Source organism: Vipera berus (assembly GCF_964194415.1).
Source record: "Vipera berus genome assembly, chromosome: 4".
NCBI classification, from domain to species: Eukaryota; Metazoa; Chordata; class Lepidosauria; order Squamata; family Viperidae; genus Vipera; species Vipera berus.
Window position 1 is genome coordinate 8,417,520 of NC_138206.1, and position 27,506 is coordinate 8,445,025.

At 43.0% G+C, this 27,506-nt stretch overlaps 1 protein-coding gene across 1 annotated transcript in view; it reads right to left on the reverse strand.

Moving 5' to 3' along the window:
• Window positions 1–27,506, reverse strand: part of DLG2 (discs large MAGUK scaffold protein 2) — a gene marked incomplete at both ends in the record, with an annotated part of 1,167,883 nt that overhangs the window by 515,277 nt on the left and 625,100 nt on the right. Inside the window, one exon of the mRNA XM_081327813.1 lies at window positions 10,115–10,276. Coding sequence (XP_081183939.1) covers window positions 10,115–10,276 — 162 coding nt within the window. The remainder of the gene's footprint in view (window positions 1–10,114; window positions 10,277–27,506) is intronic.

Sequence of the window (27,506 nt, forward strand, 5' to 3'; positions counted from 1 at the left end):
GGGTGGGTGCGGTTTTGGCATGATGCATCTGGCCCATGGGCCAGCAGTTTGACACCCCTGCTGTACACTGACTTCTAGTTCCCATAACTTAACCTGCATTCAATTTGTTTGGAAATAATTGCCCATTTTTCATTTCAGCTGGCTGCCTGGTTGTAAAAAAAAAGGCACATATAATATACGCTTTTCACAGCACTTAATGAGAACTTTAACACGAGCCACAAATGCACTGCTTTGATTTGAAAAAAAACAAGACACATTCAAACATATAAAATTGAAAATTGTAGAGGAGACAGCTAATAATTGATTTCATTTCTTTTTTCTGCACAATACCCAGCCAGGTGATTTTGCTTTTGTTCCGTGACTTTCTATAACATGGAGAAAGCACTGAATGAATGATGCTTTGGGCAGACTCCAATTGAACAGAATGAGAACAGAACAGAACAGAGTAGAGTAGAGTAGAGTAGAGTAGAGTAGAGTAGAGTAGAGTAGAGTAGAATAGAATAGAATAGAATAGAATAGAATAGAATAGAATAGAATAGAATAGAATAGAACAGAACAGAACAGAACAGAACAGAATAGAATAGAATAGAATAGAATAGAATGACAGAGTTGGAAGGGACCTTGGAGGTCTCCTAGCCCCCATCCCTTGCTCAAGCAGAAGTCCTTATACCAGGAGTGTTAAACTCACAATGTCACGTGACGTGTCACGATTTTTTTCTCCCATTGTCGGCAATGGGGTGGGCACGGTTTGGGCATGATGCATCCGGCCTGGGGGCCGGCAGTTTGACACCTCTGCCTTATACCATTTTAGACAAATGTTGTCCAATCTCTTCTTAGAAACCTCCAGCATCAGAGCACCCACAACGTCTGGAGGCAGGTTGTTCCACTAGTTAATTGTTCTAACTGTCAGGAAATTTCTTCTTAGTTCTAGGCTGCTTCTCTCTTTGGTTAGTTTCCATCCATTGCTTCTTGTTCTGCCTTCAGCTGCTTTGGAGAATAGGATGATCTTCTCTTCTTTGTGGAGATAATGGAAGTCTGCTATCATATCAACCCTCGTCCCAGTTCCTGCAAAACACTCTTCATATGTTTTGGCCTCCAGTTCCCTAATCAGCACTAATTGGCTCATAGTGTTCTCCGAATGTTCCCAGGATTCCAAGATCAAGAGAATTGGAGATGACCAGCAAAGAAGCTTCTAATCCAGCGTTCTTCAAACTTGGCCCTTTTATGACTCATGGACTTCAACTCCCAGAATTCCTCACCCAGTGTGCCTGGCTGAGGAATTCTGGGAGTTGAAGTCCATGAGTCATAAAAGGGCCGAGTTTGAAGACCCCTGTTCTAATCTCTTTGGGGAGGGACTGAAAAACTGAAATGCTGCTGAGTATAAAGTCACCACTCTAAAACGTCCTAACTTTGTGCCAAGCCATCCAGGGTTTCAATATTAGAATGAAGCCACTCATCATAGCAAAGGAGATTAAAAATTAGGCTTGCCATATTGTTCAGCTGAAAAAAGAAACACTCAACGCAGGTTCTCCAGAGTTACTTGAGCAGGGCAGGATAGAATCAAAGGTTAGGAAGAAAGCTGAAAGGGACAGGTTCTCAACTAGACTGGACTGACTTCATTTATTTATTTATTTATTATTAAATTTATAAGTCCCCCATCTCACTGTTGAGCAACTTTAGAGTGAGGATCTCAGCAAGACTTTGACCAGGATTCAGAAAGCGAGGCACCCCTTACAATCCTGCTGCAGAGACAGTCCTTAGGAATCTTCCTAAGTGTTCCCAGTTTCAGGATGCCTCTTTCCCACAAAGGTCAGACTGAGACACGCCTTTATTTTTTGCATTTGTCCAGATGTTTAGGATTTCAGTGAGTCTGTAGCTCTTTAATTGATGTTCTATTGAAGGGGTCTTCAAACCTGATCCTTTTCTGACTTGTGGACTTCAACTCCCAGAATTCCTCAGCCAGGCATGCGTGCCTGGCTGAGGAATTCTGGGAGTTGAAGTCCACAAGTCAGAAAAGGCCCCAGTTTGAAGACTCCTGTTCTATTGTGCGGCAGCGTAGTGGTTAGAATGCAGTACTGCAGGCTAGCACTGCCCACAAGCAGGAGTTTGATCCTGAATGGTTTAAGCTTAACTCTGCCTGCCATTCTTCCGAGATCAATAAAACGAGGACCCAGATTGCTGTGGGCAATATGCTGGTGTTGTAAAGTGCTTAGAGAATGCTATAAAGCAGGGGTCCCCAACCCTTGGGTCGTGGCCTGCTACCGGGCCGTGAGCTGTTTGGAACCAGGCCGCGGAAGTGGCGGGTGAGTGTGTGCCCACACACATCCCCACTTGCGTGAGCGACAGTCCCGCATGCCTGCCGCTTGCGCAAATGCAGCTGTGCGTGTGCTTGCCCGACAATCACATGGAACCATCTCCTGTCCCGCCCCCCCCCCCGCACTGGTCTGCAAAGCCAGAAAGATTGGGGAACTCTTCTATAAAGCACTATGGGTCAATATATCAGTCTAAGGACTGTTGCTATGGCTATTCTACAACTCGTAACAAGCAGAAGTGAAGAAGGACTCGTCAAATTCTTCTGCCAAGACGTGGTTGATTTAGGCCCGTGGTGGCGAACCTATGGCATGGGTGCCACAGGTGGCACACAGAGCCCTCTCTGTAGGCACCCATGCCATCGGCCCAGTCCTAGGCCTTCAGTTGGGCTTTATAAAACCTTTTCGCTTTAGGCCTCCACCGCTGTGTGCAAAAAAAAAAAGGTTCAATCAATCAATCAATTTCAACTTCTTGCAGGAAAAAAAAAGATCTTGCAAAGTTGGAATTGATTGATTGAACTTTTTAGTCCCACCCAGTCTGCCATTACCACCGCAGCCACGCCCACCCAACGGGCCACGCCCACCCAGCACCCGATGATACATAAGTGGGTTTTGGGTTGCAGTTTGGGCACTCGGTCTCTAAAAGGTTCGCCATCACTGATTTAGGCAGATTCCGAAAGATGGACCACCTACGTTGAAACCAGTCCAAATTTATGCCGTGAGCTGTCCAAGGTGCTGATAGCACTATACAGTAGTGGCCAAAATTGTGGAAACCTTTTGGGAAAAGTGTATTTTTGAGGTTTGATGACTGATAACACCACTTTTTTTTATTTTGGAGTAGTACCATAAAATTTTATATCGGTGGAAAGATAATTTAATCAAGAATGTAACGCAACAAAGTTTGTTCAATTATCTGTACTGTATTCTGTGAAACATTATAGGCAAATAACCAGAAAAAGGAAGCACAACTTGCTTAGGTTGATATCAGGTAGCTTTCCTTCATCTGATTGTAGCCAATGAGCATGAGTGTTTAGAGAGCCAATCAGGTGTCATCTTGTTTTGGCAATGAACCAATCAGATTACAGTAGGATTCAGTTATTGATGTCATGTATTGAAGCTGAGAAGAGGACATTTGTCAATATGTTATGTGATCACTATCAAATTGGTTGGTTTTTTTTTGGTGTTCTTTCATTTAGTGAGCTTGTAAAAAGTAATAAAATTAAAGTCATGGTGCAAAGAGTTGACTGGTTGCTCAGAAAGCGGTGTAAAATACTATTATTAAGTGAACAAGGCTACAGTTATAAAGAAAGAAGAAAAATTTGTGGAAACGTAACCAAAGGTGGCATTTCTACTGTACACTTTTCCCCAAAAGGTTTTCCACAATTTTGGCTACTACTGTAATTTGCCAGAAGAGTAGATGTGCTTTCTCACTTTAGCAGAGCGTAGTCCTCTACTTTCAATCCTCCATTTAGTGATTGCTCAAACTTATAATGGCACTGGGGAAAGTCACTTATGACCAGTCCTCGCACTTACAACCACTGCAGCATGCCAACAGTCCCGTGAGCGATTTCAGTTGCTTGGCAATCTGCTTGTATGGTTGCAGCATCCCAGGGTCATGTCATTGCAATTTGCAAGCGAAGTCAACGAAGTCAACGGGGGAAGTCGCATCCTCTTAACAACCACAGAGGTTTGCTTAACAACGGTGGCCTCAAAAGTCGTAAAACTGGGCAGACTTTAACACTTAACAACCACTTTGCTTAGCAATGGAAATTCTGGTCCCCGTTTTGGTTGAAAATTGAGGCATGCCTGTATAAGAATCTTTTTTTTTCTTTCTACCTTGAGATGGTCAATAATGACAATAAATTCTCCTCCACAGAATACAATTTTGCCAGACTGGCTAAGTTTTAACTTTAAGGAGAACCGTCCCGGTACACAGAAAGGACAGGAGAAGGAAGACACCAACCTTATAATTACAAATCCCCAACTCTCATTTTAGCAAATGCAATGTTTATTAGGCTGTCAACTGATTAGATCTCTTTCCCCGGAGGGACTGGAGATGATGGTGCTTTAATCAGACTGGGAATGAATGAGAGATCATTACGAAATGCAGCATTTGAATTGCAGATGAATGGAAGAATCGGAAAGACTTTCCTTGAAATAGGAGAGTGACAGTGCACTCATTCCCATTGCCCACACATTTTCAGCCATCAGACAAACCAGGGACATGACAATAGCAATCCAGAGAGAGAGAGATTGATCTTCTCATTTGATCAAAAGGGTCCGTTCATTTCAACAGTCTTCAAAGCTTCTTCGAAGACATTTTCAATTTTCTGCCTCCTGAATGATTGGTTGAAGCCCCGGGGGTTTGCAACCTTGTCAACATTAAGACTTGTGGACTTCAGCTCCCAGAATTCCTCAACCAGCATCGCCCAGAATCTGCATCGCTGGCTGAGGAATTCTGGGAGCTGAAGTCCACAAGTCTTAAAAGTTGACAAGGCTGGAGAACTCTGCTTGAAGCTGAACCTTGTACCGAATAAATCCCACCCTTTTGACTGCAAAAACCCCACATCACTGTCTTCAAAGCACTGCTGTAGAGGCCATGTTAGACAGGCACTTTCTCTTGCCGTGATTTCGTTTCTTCCTAAGTTTGTCTTATCAACTCTTGGTATCACAACTATTGCCCGGATAAAAAAGTTTGCCAGTTAAGTGCGCCATCTAGTGTTCCATCAAAGTATGGCAGGGATGAAGGCTTTGGAAGAAAAGAGATGGCAGCAGGCTAAGCCCTATCGTTTTTGCTTTTAAAAATCAATGCAGATTGCAAATGGTACAGCTTGGGCCTCTGTGTAGTCCATCAGCAACTCTTCTGCAACTCTCAGAGTAAGTCAGGTCACTCATTTGAGTTCCAGTATCTATTTTGTGCCCTGGAGAGGCTCCAAAATAGTTGGGACCAATAATTGAGAGATGTTTTCATACTTCGGCTTGTTTTAAGGAGTAAAATGGGCTACATTTTATTTACTCCAGACTTGCAGAGGATGCCTTTTACTCAAAAGGAATCTGGTCACAGCCTTTGAGCTTCCAGAAATCGTGATATACAAGTAGTTCTTGACTTATGACCTCAACTGAGCCCAAACTTTCTGTTACTAACCGAGACAGTCGTGAAGTGAGTTTTGCCTCATTTTACAACCTTTTTTTTGGCCACTGTTGTTAGAAGAATCCCTGAAGTTCTTAAGTAAGTGACAGGGTTGATAAGTGAATCCGGCTTCCCCATTGACTTTGCTAAGCAGAAGGTCGCAAAAGGGGGATCACGTGATCCCGGGACACTGCAACCGTCATAAATATGAGCCAGTTGACAAGCATCCAAATATTGAACACATGATCGTGGGGATGGTACAACAGTCATAAGTGTGAGAAACGATTGTAGGTCACTTCTTTCAGTGCCACTGCAACTTCAAACAGTCACTAAATGATTGTAAGTCGAGAACTACCTGTAAATGGGAGAAGCAAAGGTGTCTTTAATTATCAGGCACTGTATGGGTAGTGCTCGACTTACAATCATTCATTTAACAACCATTCAAAGTTATAATGGCACTAAAAAGTGACTTACAATCAATCTTCACATATAACTGTTGCAGCATCCTGCAGCCACATGTCCAGAATTCAAGCCCTTGACATCCAACGTGAACTTACAATGGGTTGCCATATCCTGAGGTCATGTGATTGCCCATTTGTGACCTTCCCAAACAGCTTTGCTGTCAGAGCGTGCACAATCTTATTGCACAAGATAATCCAGGAGTAAACATAGTAAACAGTGGTCTATATTAAATGGTGGTTTATCTTACACTATCTACACTATCATAACTAGTAACAACATACATACAACATACATACATGTGCTAATACAGCTGGATTCAACAGACCACAATTACAGCAGGAAATGGAAGAGAGAACACATCAGCAGAGCCTTGCCTTTATACAAAGGCTCTTAAAGAGACACAGACCCTGCTGAGTCATTCTCATCATTACATTACATCTTACATGGTACATTACATAAGCTGGTTAGCTGTTAAACAATACCTTGACATTCCGGTAAGCAATGGGGGAGGCCGGATTCACTTAATGTCCAGGTGATTTACTTAACAACCTGTAGTGATTTGCTTAACAATGTGGCCAAAAAGAAAGTTATAAAATCAGTCATGACTCAATGACTACCTTGCTTAGCAATGAAAATTCTGGTCCCACTTGTGGTTGCAAATTGAGGAGTACCTGTACAAGCATTGTGTATCTTTGTTTCCAGTGGAAATATTCAACAGACATAAGACCAATTTTCTGTAATTTTAGAGAAAATGGCAGGAGCACTTAAGCCTTCTGCTTAGCTCCCTCTTAGAAAATAAGGCCAACATTGCTAACACCCGAGAGCACCATAAAGGTTATAATAAAGGAGAATACTGGAAATGAAGAGTGGCAGTAGCACTTAGTTATATACCGCTGTGTAGTGCTTTACAACCCTCTCTAAGCAGTTTACAGAGTCGGCATATTGTCCCCCGACAATCTGAGTCCTCATTTTACCGACCTCAGAAGGATGGAAGGCTGAGTCAACACTGAGTGGGTTAGGATTGAACTCCTGGCAATGGGCAGAGTTTGCCTGTAATACTGCTTTCTAACCATTGTGCCGCCATAGCTCAGTGCCCAGAATATAAGTGTTGTGATTCAGCATCAGCCTGTGATACCGGCAGCTGAGTCTGATGATTCTGAAGAGGAAGAGGAGAGCCTTTGGTATCAGAGGGAGGCTCTGATGCACTGCAGGACTCTCAGCCTGACCCCTCCCATCATGTTCCTCCTCAGACTCAGCCGTGTGAGCACGAGGTATTAGACGTAGATGATTCACAGCTGGATATATTCAGGGACGCTAGGAGCAGGAGGCAATCCAGCAGAGCAGAACAGAGGAAGGCAATGAGGCAACTCGGTGAGAAGAGGAGAAGGCAATGAGAAGCCACACCTTGGGACTGCTGATAAAAGGGGAAGGTGTGGGAGGTGCTGGTTGCTGAAGGCAACCGTTTGAAGATCTTCTGCTAGAGTCCTGGTCTGTTATTCCTGTTTAACTCTTGTTTGAACTTTTGGTTTAACTCTTGTTTGAATGTTTGATTTCTTTGTAAATAAATTTGGTTGGGTTTTTCCAGCCTGTTGACTATAAAAAGGGGTTGTCCCTGACATTCAAACAGGGCCGGTCGTAGGCTGGAACAGAACAATAAGACAGTCTGGTTGTTAGTGACATCCTCACTTCCATCAGAAACCGTTGTAGGTAACACTGAGCCCTTCCTATCTGCCAGGCCTCAAGAACTAAGAGTTACTTAACAGTAGCTGTCTTTATTGTTCTTTGCCTACAGACAGAATCTTGCCAGACTAAAGCAGCTACTTGCATAACTACATCGCTACTCTTGGAAAAGCTAGGGAAAAGCTAGGTTCTGTTTGAACCCTCTTTCTGCCAACCAAACTTTCCAAACCCCATTGTGTCCTCTGGAATGCAGCCCCTCCCTCCTGGGAATCCAGTCCACATTGCACCACAATATCCAAGATATGGTAGACCATTAAGACCTTGGTAGACAGGTAAGACCTGGTAGACCTCCGGCTAAAGTTTGCATCTGATGCTCTAACAAAGGAGTATAAGTAATCAGACAGGAATCACTGGATAAAGTGTTTTTTGGCTAGTTGCTGATTGTCACCAGCAGCACCTGTGCTAAGCTCGGTTCCAATGGCAGAGATTCACTATTCCTACTTCTGCAATGTACTATTTTTTTTCCCAAGTGCTAGAATCCAATGATACCACTGCAATCTATCACGATGTCGTCCAAGGCATTGCAGAGAGAAAGCACCCTACTTTGTAGACTCATAACATGTACCATTTTGTCAGTGGTAGGATTCAGCCGGTTCGCACCACTTCGGCAGAACCAGTAGCTATTTTTTTGTCGCCCTGGCCCAGAACGGACTTCCGGAAGCGGCATCCACACAGACAACCACCGGTGGCTCACCTATTTGAATCCCACCACTGCATTTTGTATGAAGCCGAAGCTCAAATGCTTTGGCCACCAAATAAGAAAAGAGGACTCACTGGAAAAGATGTTGGGAAAGATGGAAGGCAAAAGGAGAAGAGGATGACAGAGGTGAGGTATTGCCATTGACACAACAAACATGAATTTGGGTAAATTCTGGGAGACGGTGGAGGACGGGCTGGCGACGGCTGGCATACTATGATCCATGGGATCACCAAGAGTTGGACATGTCATAGTGACTGAACAACAACCAAACATTTTGTATGAACTTTAATGTTTTGACCCTTGCCAGATGTCCTAGAAGACCACCTATTCTCCAAACCTGTTGGGGCTGCAACTCCCAGAATCTCCCACCAGCTTGGAGGTTGCAATCCAAACCTACCTGGAGGACAGGAGATCAAGTACACAAATATGCATAGGAAGGAAACAGGCATTTGTACCCATAGCTTAATCTTTAAGTTACAGAAAAAGATTGCATCAAATGTCTTGTCGTCATCATCATCATCATCATCATCACCACCACCACCACCAACACCACCACCCTAGTGTTTTTCACACAGCTGAAGGATCCACTTATGTCAAAACTCTGGTCATTTCCAAACTAAGGACTGTCAATAGGATCCAATGATGTAGCACACAAGAGATCTGATAGAGGTAAACTAGCCATCATAAAGAGAAACAGGATGAAACTTAGAAACCCCACAGCAAGGTTCTCCAGCAGGATACCTCTGCTCGAGGTAGGACTGGATCTCTTAGAGACTTTTCCCAATGTCCATCACTCTTAACCTAAAAAATAGGGAGGTCCTGCTAAGAATCCATGTCTACCGCAAAATAAGGTGTGAAGAGACTTAAGGATGAGTACTCTCTGTAGTGGCCCCCTGCTTTCAACACGAAGAGTGCACGAACTCCATCCTTATTTACTTCCAGAAGCTGGTGAAAATGTGGTTTGGGGGGACCGACATAATGTGATGCCATTTCTTAATGTTTAGTTTTGCATTTGAATCCTCCTATAATTTTGATCTGTATCTTGTTCTTCATGCTCCGTTTTTATACAAAGACACAAAGAGTCTGGCTGCTTTCAGCCGGTTAGACAAAATATTAAAAGATTGCCGTGAACATAGCTTAGGAACTGGAAAGCTTATCCTCTTCTTGACAATATCTCTTCAGCTAATTACGTCCTTTCTCTGCAAAACAACGCTTCTGTAGAGAATAGGAACAAAACCTGTTGCAGATACAAGATTTGTCAAAGCTTAACCACACTTAGAACGGTTACAATTTGTACAGGCAGTCCTCAACTTACGACCAAAAATTGAGGTCCAAATTTCTGTTGCTAAGTGAGTTGCTAAGTGAATTTTGCCCCCCTTTTACTGACCTTCCTCGCCAGAGATGTTAAATGAATCACGGCAATTGTTAAGTTAGTAACAGGGTTGTTAAGTGAATATGGCTTCCCCATTGGCTTTCCAGGTCGCAAAAGGGGATCACATGACCCCGGGAAGCACTGCAACTGCCATAAGTACATGCCAGTTGCCAAGTGTCTGAATTTTGAACACATGGGGATATTTCAATGGTCATAAGTGTGAAAAAAAATGGTTCTAAGTCATTTTTTCCCCAGCACCGTTATAATTTCAAATGGTCACTGAACGGATGGCTGTAAGTTGAGGACTACCTGTGACATCATTCTCATCAGATAAGACATGCCTCTATTCTTGGTGTTTTAATTTATGTCAGAGATTACGGTCACAAAGGAGCTTTACTGACCTTCAGAGGTGAGATGTGCGACTGTAGGACATATCCATGGACATTTTCTATCTGCGACAAGTTCTTTTCAGAAATGTGGACTAATTCTGGACCTCTCATTTCATGGGTTAAACGAGGTAAAGTATGGTCATGTGGAGCATCCTCATCTTGGTAATGATACTTCTGGAAGATAAAAGGGGGGTAAAAAAATATGAAGGAACTGGGAGAAGTAAAAATTGCATTTTGATCGTTACAAGGTAGCAGTAAAGTCCTGCCTCAGCTCACTCCCCAGGAAAGCATGACTCTTGAAACGAGCTTTATTTCAAAAGGAATCTTTTCCTGAAAGAAAGTGATTGCAGAGAGGTCAGGCAGAATCTGAAGTTCCTGCGCGTGAAGTGAGAACTCTGAGCCGAAAAGGTGATAACAAGTTGTTCTCCGGTGCCGCGACTTTGGTAACGGGCGTGAGCTGGCCAGAAAGGAGTCAAGCCAAATGGCCTTTAAGGCCTTATTCCTCCCTCCCCAGTTCCCATACGGATACATCAAAGCAAAAGCAGAAACAACCTCTTCAATCCCCAAGTAGCACTTCCCCCTCTCCTCAGAATGGCAGCGTCCCAGTAGGGACCTGAGAGTAGCTTCAAAAAGGTCTTTTTAAGTTGTTCAAAAATAAATAAATTAGGAATCCCAACAATGACGAATAAAACTGCTACCAATGCAGAAGCACTTTACTGAGTAACATTGTTCTTTTAGCAATAGCACTTGGACCAGGGGTTCCCAACTAGGGGTGCAAGACAATATTCCAGGGAGTGTGAAAACTTGGGTTTTCCAAATTATAGTGTATATGCATAATTTGTTGCCGTTATTTCCAACTTTTGTAAGGGGTGCAAGAATGTATCAGAAACGTTTTAGGGGTGTGGGGTATAGAAAAGGTTGGGAGCCGCTGACTTAGACTTATATACCGCTCCACAGTGCTTTACAGCCCTCTCTAAGCAGTTTACAGAGTCAGCCTATTGCCCCCCCAATAATCTGGGTCCTCATTTTACTGACCTCGGAAGGATGGAAGGCTGAGTCAACCTTGAGCCAGTCAGGATCAAACTCATGGCTGTAGGCAGAGTTTGCCTGCAAAGTTGCATTCTAACCATTGCACAGCTCCTTCCTTCCTTCCTTCCTTCCTTCCTTCCTTCCTTCCCTCCTTCCTTCCTTCCTTCCTTCCTTCCTTTCCTTATAGCACTTAAACTTATATACCGCTTCACAGTGCTTTACAGCCCCCTCTAAGAGGTTTATTTGCCCGCAACAATCTGGGTCCTCTTTTTTACCAACCTCAGAAGGATGGAAGGCTGAGTCAATTTTGAGCCAGTCAGGATCGAACTCATGGCAGTGAACAGAATCAGCCTACAATATTAACCACCGTGCTACCACGGCTCCTATTATTTACCAAGAGCAATAGCACTTATTGCCCCCAACAGTCTGGATCCTCCCAGACTGAGTCAACCTTGAGCCAGTCAGGAACGAACTGCTAGCTCTGGGCAGAGTTAGCCTGCAATACTGCATTCTAGTCACTGTGCCACCACGGCTCCTTTCACAATTGTTCTGGATTGTATGGTCAGTTATTGCTGTCACCAACAGGACCCATGAGCAAAGGACAACGCTAAACGCAGCATCCAGGTCAAATAACCACCAGCATCTTTTCTTTTAGCTTGTCAGTTCAGAAGGTAGGCAAAGCAACCTTTCCCCATAATTATCTGCAGTTGCCCTTCTATGTACACCCCTATGCACGCACACACGTTAGTGCTCACAGCTTCACAAAAGAACAGGTGGAGAATCAATGATAATTACAAATCAATGCCTACTACTAACAGGGCATTGTGCACTGCCAACGAAAACAGATATTTTAAAAACCTCTATAATTAACTCTAATAGTGCAGCACAGATTGTTCTACTGTATGCAATTCACGGAAATGTAGCCATTCTTGAAACACCACTTCTTCACCAGAAACACAGCAAAACAAGAAGCCAAACCCAACTCTAATTGTGCAAAATCGTTAAACAGAAGCTGCCATGTTGCAACCCGGCTTCCCCGCTTTGGAACTGATTATTATTATTATTATTATTATTATTATTATTATTATTATTATTATTATTATTATTATTACTCTCGTATGCATCTGCATTTATAAAAAGGTAGAAAAAAGGAGGATAATGCTTATCTGAATGTGGCTCGGTTTTAAACATTAGCTTTTTTTTTTAAGAAAAAGAAAAAAACCCATAGTGTCTCCTGCCACAAATTTTGTAGCGCCAAACACAATATCCGCCTCTGACAGTGAGGAAGAATGAATAAGGAGGAAATATAAGGAAAAACATAGCATTGAAATATGGAGGAAACGTATTTAGAATTCATTGGGAAAGTAGAAATGTTTAGCAAGATTTTATTTATGTATTTATGTATTTATTTAACTTACATGCTGCAACGCACCAAAGGCAACTTGAGGCAATTTACAATCATTCAGTAAAAATACCATGTAAAATATTAAAAGGATAAAAACCTTAACTTTAAAATTAAATTAATTAAACTAAATTTAAATTTAAAAGACCCGTTTGTAACTGTCGGTTTTTCCAGTTTCTGCTGGAACTGGAGATTACGAGATGATAGCATTTATACATTCAGTGACCATCCTATGCAAAATTTCTTTTTGAGTGCTTCAAGTCACCTGTGAAACTCAAATTGAATTACAAACAATACCTATTAATGATGATAGATAGAGATGGATGGATGGATGGATGGATGGATAGATAGATAGATAGATAGATAGATAGATAGATAGATAGATAGATAGATAGATAGATAGATAGATAGATAGATAGATAGATAGATAGATAGACAGACAGACAGACAGACAGACAGAGGAGATAGAAGGGTGATACATAGGATGAGAGAGAGAGAGATGATATAGTGTGTTTGTGTGTGTGTGTGTGTGTGTGTGTGAGAGAGAGAGAGAGAGAGAGAGAGAGCAGTTAAAGATGCTCAGCTTGAAGAGCTCACAGCCTGTGTTCGAAACCCCAGCTCCATGCAACAAGGTGAGCACCCATCCTTGTCCCAGCTCCTGCCCACCTAGCAGTTTGAAAGCATGCAAATGCGAGTAGATAAATAGGTACCACTACGGTGGAAAGTTAACAGCATTCCATGCACCTTTGTCATATAGCCGTGCTGGCCATATGACCATGGAAATTCTCTTTGGACAATGCTGGCTCCCTTGGCCAAGAAACACAAATGAGCACCATGCCCTAGAATTGGACATGTCTATATGTATGTCCGAAGAGAATTTCCTTGGTCATGTGGCCAGCATAGCTATATGATAAAAGTGTGCATACACACACACACACACACACACAAAACAAAGAGAGAGAGAGAGAGAGAGAGAGAGAGAGAGAGAGAGAGAGAGAGAGAGAGAGAGAGAGAGAGAGAGAGAGAGAGAGATGGTAGAGAAATGATAGAAAGATCTATATCTATGTATCTATAGATCTATATCTCAGTATATCTTAAATATGGATATATTCTGAGCAACCATATTTAACCAGTTATAAATAATTTTGAGAACAGGACTTTTATCTCCTCATTCCCTGGATGCTCTACAAGACACAGCCAACCAATGATCGGAAATAAGATTTGCCCAACCCTGCATTTAAAACTTTACTCACATTATAGATTTCTATCGCAACACCATTCTGCTTTGTGGCATCTTTTGCTTTGTCTTGGTGCCATTTCTAGTTTAGAACACAAGATGGCAGAAGAACCATTTGTGTGGTTTAAAGGTGATTATTACTTCAGCTGATTTTAAGAAAGAAGGAAGGAAAAAGCCACCGCAAGATGAAGGGAAATAAAAACGTTTGCACTTTTAAAAATGCTAAACAGATATACACAAGACAATGGCAGAGAGATACAGAAGGGGGGAAAAAAGAAATAGTTCCATTATTGAAAGGATGGATGCCTTTTTCTTGTTGGAAACCAGCTTGGAATGTCACAAATTGTGATCCCATGACCTTGGGATGCTACTACTACTACTTCCGTAACTGAAGTGCACTGAAGGGTTTCCGTGGTGAAAGGATCCACCGGTGACATCACCGTTGCCCAGGGAGCACCCAATTGGGGGCTGCTTTCACATCCTGTGAAGTTGCCTACCGAAGTGGTACCCATTTATCTACTTGCGGTCTCCCTCTCTCAAACTGCTGGGTCAGCTGGAGCGTGACAGGAGCTCAACCCATCCCACCGCAGCAACCGGGTTTCCAACATGAGCCTGCAGAGCTTCAGCTCCGCATCCTAACCTTGTGAGCCGCCACCCTCCCGCCATGCAATCATTGCAAGTACTTGCTGGTTGCCAAGGGCTTGAACTTTTGATCATGTGACTGTGAGGATTCTGCAATGGCCGTAACTGCAAGGACCTGTCGTAAACTACTCTTTCAGTGCCATTGTAACTTCAAACAGTCACTAAATCAAAGGGGGGGGGTCAACTTATTTTCCAAAGCACCCGAGGGCAGGAGAAGAAGCAACGGATGGAAACTAATCAAGGAGAGAAGCAACCTGGAATTGAGGAGAAACTTCTTAACAGTGAGGACAATTAACCAGCGGAACAGCTTGCCACCAGAAATCGTGAGTGCTCTATTACCAGAGACTTTTAAGAAGAGTCTGGATAGCAACTTGTTTTAAATAGTAAAGGGTCTCCTGCTTGAGCAGGGGGTTGGACTAGAAGACCTCCGAGGTCCCTTCCAGCTCTATTCTGATTCAATTCTAAATGAAGGAGTCAAGGAGTACCTGTATGGAGGCAGACATAATGTTTCCTATGCAGTGGTAAACTGTAAAATCAAAAGACAGCCTGGTGTAAAAATGCATCTGGGAATCACTGCCAAAAATATCTCCCTGAATGAGGCAGATGGATCCATTAACCCTCTGACACGATTAGATCATGATGCCTGTTTTAGGCATTGAAAGGATGAGTAATAAACTTATCCCACTAGATCCAGCCTTCGAGTAACCTCATGGAAGTCAATGGGATGTCAGTTTTTCATCATTACCACCTTACTTGCCTTATTTAGCAGAATGACAGAGTTGGAAGGGACCTTGGAGGTCTTCTGGTCCAACCCCCTGCTCAGGCAAGGAGACCCTATACCGTTTGAGACAAATGGCTGTCCAGTCTCTTCTTTAAAACCTCCAGTGATGGAGCACACCCACAACTTTTGATGGCAAGCCATTCCACTGATTAACTGTTGGGAAATTTCTCCTTAGTTCTAGGTTAGTTCGTTCCTTAATTACAAGAAGAAGAAGAAGAAGAAGAAGAAGAAGAAGAAGAAGAAGAAGAAGAAGAAGAAGAAGAAGAAGAAGAAGAAGAAGAAGAAGAAGAAGAAGAAGAAGAAGAAGAAGAAGAAGAAGAAGAAGAAGAAGAAGAAGAAGAAGAAGAAGAAGAAGAAGAAGAAGAAGAAGAAGTTGTAGTTGTTGTTGGAAGGGACCTTGGAGGTCATCTAGTCCAACCCCTTGCTGAGGCAGGAAACCCTATACCATTTCAGACAAATGGCTATCCAGTCTCTTCTTAAAAACTTCCAGTGTTGGAGCATTTTGGAGGCAGGTTGTTCCACTGGTTAATTGTTCTAACTGTCAGGAAGTTTCTCTTTAGTTCTAGATTGCTTCTCTCCTTGATTAGTTTCCATCCATTGCTTCTTGTCCTGCCTTTGGGCGCTTTGAAGAATAGCTTGACTCCCTCTTCTTTGGGGCAGCCCCTGAGATATTGGAACACGTCTATCATGTCACCCCTCACCCTTCTCTTCGTTAAACTACACATACCCAATTCCAGCAACCGTTCCCTATATGTTTTAGCCTCCAGTCCCCCAATCATCTTTGTTGCCCTTCTCTGTACCCTTTCTAGAGTCTCAACATCTTTTTTACATCGTGGTGACCAAAACTGGATACAGTATTCTAAATGTGGCCTTACCAAGGCATTGTAAAGTGGTAATAATACTTCGCGTGATCTTGATTCTATCCCTCTGTTAATGCAGCCTAACACTGTATTGATTCCCTTTTCTTTGTGAGAAGCACTTATTTCAATAGCTGTGGCTGAAGGATCATGTTTGGATCCAATACATGCTGCATCAGTCATAAATATACATGTATGGTTGCCAAGTGCCCTAATTTTGATCATGTGACCATGGGAATGCTGCAGCGACTGTAAGTGTGAGGACTGCTTGTAAGTCAAAAACAGCTAATGACCCTCTTTTACCGGTCTACTATAGAGAGGGTCATCTTGTACGGTATTGTGGTTTGGTATGCTGGTCTGACAGCCGCGGATAGGAAAGCATTACAGAGGGTGGTGAGCACAGCACAAGACATTGTGGGCTGTCCCCTGACACCACTGGATGACATCACCAGGGCTCACTGCCTTGGAAGAGTGAGGAAAATTCTCAGGGACGACTCACACCCTGGTCGGTATCTCTTTACTCTGCTACCATTGGGTAGGAGATATAGAAGTACATCCAGCCGTACCAACAGGCTGAAGAACAGCTTTTATCCATGGGCTGTCAGGCTCTTGAATGGGAAATAATTTTATAAAATTTATGTATGATTGACTTGTGAGGCCGGTGTGTTGTGCAATTAGCTCACATGGTGTAATAAGATGGAGGGTTTGTTGTCACTGTGAGTTGGGGGTGGGGGCATGAAGGGAGGCTCAGCCAATCACAATGTATACATGGTCATTAAATGGATGGTTGTAAGTCAAGAACTAGCTGTTGTGGGACAAGAACAGGGATAGCTAGGCAGTGGTGTAAAATACATAATTGGTCTAGAGTCCTTGCGTTGCCACAATAGAGCTAAATCCCACCCCCCTTGACTTCCATTGACCCTTATCTCAAGCCAATTTGCTACTGACCTTTAGTTGACTAGCATCTTGGGAATACTACAATCATCTTGCGAGCGTTGAAGCACTTCCGGGTTAAAAGGGTTAAGTGGTGACATCACCATTGCCCAGACAGCCAGATGGGGGCTCCTTTCATGTCCCCGCTAATCTGCTCACCGAAGCGGTACCCTCTTTGATTAGTTTCCAACCCCTGTTACTTGTCCTGCCCTCTGGTGCTTTGGAGAATAATTTGATCCCTTCTTCTTTGTGGCAGCCCCTCAAATTTTGAAACACTGCTATCATGTCATCCCTAGTCCTTCTTTCCTCTAGACTAGCCATAGCAGGTTCCTGCAACCATTCTTCATATGTTTTAGTCTCCAGGCCTTCGTCGCTCTTCTCTGAACTTTTCCCAAAGTCTCCACATCTTTTTTGTAGTATGGTGACCAAAATTGGTTACACTATTCCAGGTGTGGTCTTACTAAGGTTTTATAAAGCGGTACTAATACTTTGTGTGATCTTCACATGATACTCATCTATCTACTCATGACCTCCCGCTTTCAAAGTGCGGGATCAGCAGGAGTTGGAGTGAGTGACGAAAGCTCGTCTCATCCCACAGCAGCAACCAGCTCTTGAATGCCAGCCTGCCAATCCTCATACCAGCATCATACCACACCCCTACTCTCTTGTAAGTTGGAATCAATCTTCTCTGCTGCAACTTCACGAACAATCCTCATTCTTTGCGCCTGACATTTGTACTGTAAATGAGGAGGCACCAAGAATGAATTGTGCATTTCCCAACAGATATTTCTTTCCTCTCATCTTATAAACAAATAAGCAGTGGCTATCCTCTCAAAAGAGGGATGCGGTGGCTTGGTGGGTTAGGACGCTGAGCTTGTCGATCAGAAGGTCGGCAGTTTGGCGGGTCGAATCCCGAGTGCCGCGAAACAGAGTGAGCACCTGTTACTCATCCCAGCGTCTGCCAGCCTAGCAGTTTGAAAGCACGTAAAAATGCAAGTAGAAAAATAGGGACCACTACACTGGGAAGGTAACAGCGTTCCGTGCGCCTTTGGCGTCTAGTCATGCTGGCCACATGACCACGGAGACGTCCTCAGACAAGCGCTGGCTCTTCGGCTTTGAAACGGAGATGAGCACCGGCCCCTAGAGTTGGAAACAACTAGCACACATGTGTGGGGGAACCTTTACCTTTATCTTTTATCCTCTCAAAATGAAACCATGATATCTGATGATTTTGGCTACATGGGTTTATTTCTTAACGATTTATTCTGGGCTGAGTTGGCCTTACTAAATAGAAAGATACGTTCACAGCTGGAAAGATGCACTTTTCATGAAAACAAAGAAATTAGTCAAAAGGGCAAATCAGTAGGCTGATGTCAACTTTAGAAAGGTCATTAAAATAGTAGAGAGACACACACAGAAAGACAATTTCCATTTCATTAAAAGCCGAGCCATTCTCAATAGCCAAATGTAGATCTTGATAACAAAATGATGATCTCTGGCGGGCTCGGGATAGGGGTTATTCCTCTATCCTGGTCCTATTAGATCTCTCAGCAGCTTTTGATACCATCGACCATGGTATCTTGCTGCGACATCTCCGGGGGTTGGGAGTGGGAGGCACTGTTTTATGGTGGTTCTCCTCCTACCTCTCAGGCCGTTCACAGACAGTGTTGGCAGGAGGTCAGAGGTCAACCCCGAAGCCCCTTGATTGTGGGGTGCCTCAGGGGTTGGTCCTCTCTTCCCTCCTGTTCAACATCTACATGAAGCCACATATGCTGATGATACCCAGCTTTTCATCTCCACTCCGAACCAACCCAGTGATGCCCTCGACGTGATGTCCTGTTGCCTGGAAGCGGTACGAATCTGGATGGGGAAGAACAGGCTCCAACTCAACCCGGCCAAGACCTAGTGGCTCTACGTATCGGCATCTCGTGTTGTCCAAGATTTACCATCTTTGGCTATGGGGGGAGAGGTGTTGCCTCCTGTTGATAGGGCACGCAACTTAGGCGTCCTCCTGGATGCACGACTCAATTTAAAAGATCATATAGGAGTCGTGGCCAGGGGGGTATTTGCACAGGTTCACCTGGTGCGCCAGTTGCGCCCCTATTTGGACTGAGATGCCTTACGTACGGTCACTCATGCACTCGTTACCTCCCGTATAGATTACTGCAACGCCCTCTACATGGGGCTGCCCTTGAAGACCACCCGGAGGCTTCAGCTGGTGCAGAATGCGGCTGCGCAGGTTGTGATGGGAGCATCCCGATACTCCCATATTACACCCCTCCTGCGTGAGCTGCATTGGTTGCCAGTTGCCCTCCGGGTGAGGTTCAAGGTGCTGGTTCTTACCTATAAAGCCCTACATGGCCTAGGCCTGGGATACCTATAAGACCGTCTGCTGCCGGGAACGATTTCCCATCGCCCTGTGCGCTCACACAGAGAGGGTCTCCTCAGGGTGCCGTCAGCTAGACAGTGTCGGCTGGCGACCCCCAGGGGGAGGGCCTTCTTTGTCAGGGCGCCTGCCCTTTGGAATCAGCTCCCCCGAGAACTTTGGATGGCCCCAGATCTCTGGTCCTTTCATCGCAACCTAAAGACATACCTTTTCCAACTGGCTGACCTGGACTGACATTGGGGGTTTTAATTTTGTTTTAATTTTTATTGGTTTTTAGTGGGGCTTTGTAAAATTTAATCTCTTTTAATATTTTTATTCATTGTTTTTATTGTTGTTTTATTGTTGTTAGCTGCCCTGAGTCCTTCGGGAGATAGGGTGGCATATAAGTCCCATAATTAAATTAAATTAAATTAAATTAATCAGAATTGAGTTCCAGGAAAAGATGGAAAGAGTCATAGAAACATAAAATTATAATTATTATACTAATGGTCAAAAACAGAGGAGATATATTCTATTACAGATGGCTTCTGTAGTAGTCTGATATATTTTTTTAAAAAAGAAGTGTTTTTTTTTCTTTGTAATTGTTCTGTTCCAGCCTATGACCAGCCCTGTTTGTGTGTCAGGGACAACCCCTTTCTCCTTTTTACAGTCAATAGGCTGAAAAAAACCCAACCCAAATTTATTTACAGTTCAAACAAAAAAGCAACAGAATATTTCCTTCAATAAATGAATCAAAATATCAAACAAGAGTCAACAAACAAGAGTAAAACAGAAGTAGCCAGAACAGACCAGGATTCCCTTAGAATGTCTCCAAACGGTTGCCTTCAGCAACCAGCCCCGCCCACACCTTTCCCTTTTATTATCAGTCCCAAGGCGTGGCTTCTCACTGCCTTCTCCTCCACTCACTGAGTTGCCTCATTGATTTTCTCTGCTCTGCTCTGCTGGATTGCCTTCTGCTTCTAGCGTCTCTGAACAGATTCAGCTGCGACTCCTCTGAGTCCGACACCTCCTCCTCACACAGCTGAGCCTCATGAGGAACACGACTGGAGGGGCCAGGCTGAGAGTCCTGCAGTGCATCAGAGCCTCCCTCTGACACTGAAGGGTCTCCAAACCCCTTCTCCTCCTTCTCAGATTCATCGGACTCAGCTGCTGGGAGCACAGGCTGACACTGAATCACAACAGTAATGAATCCTCAGTGTCCCTTGTTACACATTGATACAGAAATAGGGATCTGAATGTAAGAATATATTTCTTTTCAAAGGATTTTCCTAATTAAACTGTAATTACAGTAATATTCTACCATTCTGGCAAGAGGCAAAAGCGAGTATACACAGTTTTCTCTCCGTTCAACTTTTTACTGTGACAAGTAACACAGGGTGGGACAAGAAGTAACGGGTTGGTGTTCAACAAAGAGAGATCCACACAGTGTCGGTGTTAGTATCATTCGATAACACACTGGTGAGAACACACTATCGGAATACTGCATCCAGTTCTGGTCACCATGACGCAAAAAAGATGTTGAGACACTAGAGTGTGGAGAAGAGCAACAAAGATGATAAGGGGTCAGAAGGCTAAACTGTATGATGAACAATTGAGGAACTTAAGTCTAAGGAAGAGAAGGATTAGGGGTGATATGACAGCAGTTTTCCAGTACTTGAAGGGCTGTCACAGAGAAGAGGGGGTCAACCTATTCTCCAAAGCACCTGAGAGCAGAACAAGACATCAAAGGTGGAAGATCATTAAAGAGAGAACCAACCTAGAATTGAGGAGAAGTTTCCTGACAATTAAACAGTGGAATGACTTGTCTTCTGGAGTTGTGAGTACTCCATTGCTGGAGATTTTCAAGAAAAGATTGGACAACCACTGGACCAGGATTGGTATAAGGTCTCCTGCCTTTGGTAGAGCGTTGGACTAGAAGACTTCTGAGGTCCCTTCCAGTTCTATGCTTTCTATATTCTGTGCCATGGCCAGGGGGTGGGAGGATATTTAAAGGATACCTTTTAGAATGGGCAACTACAAAGGACTCTTGCTAAGTGGCTAGCAATACTTAGCCAAAGCTGGTTGGTCTCAAAAATCTGGGCAAATGTTCCCCCAAAAATATTTGGGAGAGGCACTACAGTACTAGATAATATTACAGCCTGAGCAGAGGGTTATAGTAGAAGACTTTCAAGGTCCCTTCCAACTCTGTTATTATTCTATTCTGTTCTGTTCCATTCCGTTCCGTTTCATTCCGTTTTCTATTCTATTCCATTCCATTCTCTATTTGCTATTCTATTCTATTCTATTCTATTCTATTCTATTCTATTCTATTCTATTCTATTCTATTCTATTCTATTCTATTCTATTCTATTCTATTCTATTCTATTCTATTCTATTCTTACTCCGTATTCTATTCTATTCTATTCTATTCTATTCTATTCTATTCTATTCTATTCTATTCTATTCTATTCTATTCTATTCTATTCTATTCTATTCTATTCTATTCCATTCCATTCCATTCCATTCCATTCCATTCTATTCCATTCTCTATTCTGTCCTATTCCATTCCATTTACTATTCTATTCTACTCTACTCTACTCTACTCTACTCTACTCTACTCTACTCTACTCTACTCTACTCTACTCTACTCTACTCTACTCTACTCCACTCCACTCTACTCTACTCCACTCCACTCCATTCCATTCCATTCTCTATTCTGTCCCGTTCCGTTCCATTTTCTACTCTACTCTACTCTACTCTACTCTATTCTACTCTACTCTACTCTACTCTACTCTACTCTACTCTATTCTATTCTATTCTATTCTATTCCATTCTATTCTATTCTAAATTCCAAAGCACAACTGGCAAAGCAGTGACCATAAGGTGACCTGAAATCAGTGTTATTCTGTTACAAACAGAGAGAAATAGACTGTGACTTATTTTTATTTTTTTGCAAAAAGCATATTTCAGGAGGGATCTTTGTAGTCTTTTTGCTCTTTAGGTGGGCGATAACGAGAGCAATTTTAATAAATAATACAAGAGCTTTATTGTTCAATATTGTGCTGCAGAGTAACTCGGGAAGGTAGGTCAAAATATCACAAATGCGAGACAAACCACATTTCTTTCTCAATAATTCTCTATTGCTCTTCTAGAAGGCAATCTCATAACTATTTACATACCTCAAATATGAGAACTGCCAGAACTCAAGCAAGGCAAAGCACTTGTGAGATGTTCCTGATATGAGAAACAGTATAAAAACGGATTAAATAAATGAATACACCACTGTGCTGATTCCTTCTCCCACTCTACATGCATCATGCAGCGAGTCAAACTGGATAAGCTTTATAAAGCCTTAGTGAGACCATGGTTACAATAATACTGCATCCAGTTTTGGCCACCCTGTTATAAAAAGATCTTGAGACTCTAGAAAGAGTGCAGAGAAGAACAACAAAGGTGATTGGGGAGGCTGGAGGCTAAAACATACGAAGAATGGTTGCTGGAATTGGGTATGTCTAGTCTAATGAATCAAGGGACGCGGTTGCTCAGTGGGTTAGGATGCTGAGCTTGTCGATCAGAAGGTCGGCAGTTTGGCGGGTCGAATCCCGAGTGCCGCGTAGCAGAGTGAGTGCCTGTTACTAGTCCCAGCTTCTGCCAACCTAGCAGTTCAAAAGCATGTAAAAATACAAGTAGAAAAATAGGGACCACCACGGTGGGAAGGTAACAGTGTTCCGTGAACCTCTGGCGTCTAGAGGATGACCACGGAGACGTCCTCGGACAAGCGCTGGCTCTTCGGCTTTGAAACGGAGATGAGCACCGGCCCCTAGAGTCGGAAACGACTAGCACGCATGTGCAGGGGAACCTTTACCTTTACCTTTTTAGTCTAATGAAGAGAAGGACTAAGGGTGACATAATATCACTCTTCCAATATCTCAGGGGCTGCCACAAAGAAGAGGGAGTCAAGCTATTCTCCAAAACACCTGAAGGCAAGACAAGAAATAATGGATGGAAACTAACCATGGTAAGAAGCAGTCTAGTCCTTCCTGCTCCCACTAACTCCCCCCCCCCACACTTTGGACATTCTGTTTAGATAAGGGACTATTTCTGAAACTGAAGTTTCAGGGGTTATCTAGCCAAGGGTAAATAAATATATAAATCTTGGCTGAAAATAGCTTTCAAACCTATCCTCTCTAATATGAAAAGATCAGAGTTGGAAGGAAGAGGAATGGAACATCTGAGTTGTTTTTTTCCTTTTGTAAATAAAGCATTTAATATCCGGAGAGGAATTTTGACTGCTATGGTAGTCGTAAAATTACACTTTTAGAGGTCTAAAATGTTACATTTGCATATGAATGCCATCCTGGATGTGAAACAAAAATGTGTTCATAACCATTTTCTCAAAATATGAACCATGTTATAGATATATAAATCTATTTCTCTCTCTCTCTCTCTCTCTCTCTCTCTCTCTCTCTCTCTCTCTCTCTCTCTCTCTCTCTCTCTCTCTCTCTCTCTTTCTTCTCTCTCTCCCTTTCTCTCTCTCTTTCCATGGCTTTCTTTTTTTCTCTCTCTTTTTCTCTCTCTTTCTCTCTCTCTTTTTTCTCTCACCCTTTCTCTCTCCCTTTCTCTCTCTCCCTGGCTTTCTCTCTCTTTTTTCTCTCTCTCCCTTTCTCTCTCTCTTTCCATGGCTTTCTTTTTCTCTCTCTCTTTTTCTCTCTCTTTCTCTCTCTCTTTTTTCTCTCACCCTTTCTCTCTCCCTGGCTTTCTCTCTCTCTCTCTCTCTCTCTCTCTCTCTCTCTCTCTCTCTCTCTCTCTCTCTCTCTCTCTCTGTCACACACACACACACACACACACACACTCAAAAACACAGACAATGTTGGCACCATCTTCCCACTTCAAAAATAACTTTCCCTTTGGGCTGTAATGTGCATAAATTCTGTCCACAATTCAGAGAATGGCACTGATGAAATGTTAACTACTCGGTTATTTCATGTAATTGCCAGGATAATCAAGCAAGCATTATATTGCTGAGATAATTAGGATACAGTTGGCAGGTGTCATGTCACACTAAAAAAATCAGCAAAGGCTTGAATCAAGGCAAATAAGTTCCCCGGATAATAGCCCATCATTCTTCTATGCAATTCCCACCAAAATTATTTATTTGACTTGATAACCTATTTTTCATCCCCGGAAACTTTTCAAGCAGGCTAACGAAAATGTTTCACAACCGGAAAGTTGAAAACATACATTAAAACGGAGGTATTTGCATTTTGTCTTGAATGCTAAAATCAATTAACAATCTAAAAAGATGACATAAGATTCACTTTCTTAATGATTTTTTAGATAATGGAGGACAAACTCAATTCTGGAGAGACCGCAAGAAACGTGCAGAAGTAACTTTTCTACCGTCTAACAGAAAGATGTGCCTCTGGCAATAAAGAGATACTTAAAGGTCTTCTCCTGCAGACCTAGATACCTAGACAACTTTGTACATGTGGTCCTCGACTTACGACCACAATTGAGCTCAAAATTTTCATTGCTAAGCAAGACGGTTGCTAAGTGAGTTTTGCCTCGTTTTATACAATCTATCCTGCCACGGTTATTAAGTGAATCATCACAGTTGTTAACTTAGTAACAGGGTTGTTAAGTGAATCTGGCTTCCCCATTGACTTTGCTTGTCAGAAGGTTGCAAAAGGGGATCACGTGACACACACACACACGGGACACTGCAACCGTCATAAATATGAACCAGTTGCCAAGCATCTGAGTTTTGATCACGTGATCCTGGGGATGCTTGCAACTATCGCAAGTGTGAAAAATAGTATCAGTCACTTTTTTCAGTGCCGTTGTAACTTTGAATGGTTACTAAACGAATGATTGTAAGTCGGTTGTACCTTTATTAGTAAACATGCGCACTCAGAAAATCAGAGTCTAAACATTTAAGACTTTAAACAGACTGAAGTATACCCAGTAAACAATGTCAAGTGATTCAGTTCCTTAATCACAGATCTCACGGGTGGTCTTCTGCAAAACATCATTTAACAGCCTGTGTGTTGCAGTTGGCACCTATTGTATCTCCTGGACCCTGTTCAAGAATAGCTGCATGTAAAAGGCATTATAGTAACTCAGACAAGATGTAATCAAAGTGTGAATAGCACTTTGACTGACTGGGTCAGGAAAAATAATGGCTGGTACCCTAGATGTAATTGTGAGAAAGTGTCCACCACCACAGCAACCATTGGCGTATCCAATGACAACTGAAGATCAAGAATTATTTCCAGATTCCAAACCAAATTTTTGAAGTGGAATGCCTTAAAACAACAACATATGAATATAAGACTCCAAAGCCAGCTCCTGATTTAGCATTTACCAGATGGTGTTGCAGAAATCCAAGATGGACAGTAACAGCTTCAAGATTACTAGCAAAGATACCCTGCCCTTATTTAGTTGAACTTGTAGTTCACCTATCAAGTTGATTAAGGGACTCTTTGAACCAACGCTTCTCAATCTGGCAACTTTAAAATGTCTGGACTACAACTCCCAGAATTCAACAGTCATCATGCTGGCTTAAAATCACTAAGATTGAGAAACATTGCTCTGAATTATTTCCTAGTTCAATGACTGATTGAAATGGGTCCAGGTCAGAGTAACTGAATAACAGAGTTGGAAGGGACCTTGGTGTTGTGATTCAGGGTCAGCCTGTGGGTTCGGCAGTTGGGTCGGACGACTCAGAGGAGGAGGGGGGTGTTGAAGAGCTTGCTGAGGGGGTTGAAGATCTTGCTGATGAGAGCCCTCAGCCAGGCCCCTCCCACCTGGTCACGACGGAGACCCAGCTGTGTGAGCCTGACAGCGTGGATGAAGATGACCCACAGCTGGCCCTGTTCAAGGACGCCCGACGCAGGAGGCAGTCAATCAGGAGTAAACAGAGGAAGGCAATGGGGCACCTCGGAAGGAGGCAGAGAGAAGCCACGCCCTGAACTGTATAAAAGGGGAATGCGTGGGAGGGCTGGTTTGCTGAAGGCAACCGCTTGATTAGTTCCTGTTTCATAGCTCCTGTTTAATGGTTGGTGTCTTGTTTTGCTGTTTATGTTAATAAATTTGGCAGGCTTAGTTCCAGCCTCTTGCCGTTTGTAAAGGGGTTGTCCCTGCCTTTTCTGCAGGGCCAGTAGCAGGCTGGTACAGAACACTTGGAGATCTTCTAGTCCATCTCCCTGCTCAAAGCAGGAGACCCTATATCATTTTGGACAAGTGATTGTTCAATCTCTTCTTAAAAACCTCCACTGTTGGAACACCCACAACTTCTGGAGGCAAGTCGCTCCACTAATTAATTGTTTTCACTGTTGGGAAGTTTTTCCTTAGTTCTAGGCTGCTTCGCTCCTTGATTAGTTTTTATCCATTGCTTCTCGTCCTGTCTTCAGGTGCTTTGGAGAATAGAATCATTTAGACGTTTCAGGAGCTACAACCCAAAAGAATCCAAAATAAGAAGACAAGCAGGTGCTGAATTACTTCCCCATGACCTGACCCAGCACTGGACCAGAAGTCAAGCCAGATGTCAGGACTGGTTCTAGGTCTAGGATGCCAAATTTTAAGGGGTACCACAATTGGAAAGACTCATGAAATTGACAATCTAAGTATAAAATCTGATATTTTTTTCCTCATTACTTACAGAATACAGAAGAACAGTTAGAAGGGACCTTGGAGGTCATCTAGTCCAACCCCCTGCTCAGGCAGGAGACCCTATATCATATCGGACAAATGGTTGATCAATCTCTTCTTACAAACCTCCAGTGTTGGAGTACCCACAATGTCTGGAAGCAAATTGTTCCACTGGTTAATTGTTCTAACTGACAGGAAGTTTCTCCTTAGTTCTAGGTTGCTTCTGTCCTTGATCAGTTTCCATCCGTTGCTTCTTCTCCTGCCTTCAGGAGCCTTGGAGAATAGGTTGACCCCTTCTTCTTTGTGGCAACTCCTGAGATATTGGAAGACTGCTGTCATCTCACTCCTAGTTCTTCTTTCCACTTAACTAGGCATACTCAATGCCTGCAACCATTCTTCATATGTTTTAGCCTCCAGTCCCTTAATCACCTGTGTTGCTGTTCTCTTGAGAAATACTTTACCTTCAAAATCAGTGAAGTGATAGCAAACAGCACACTAACCAGATGCT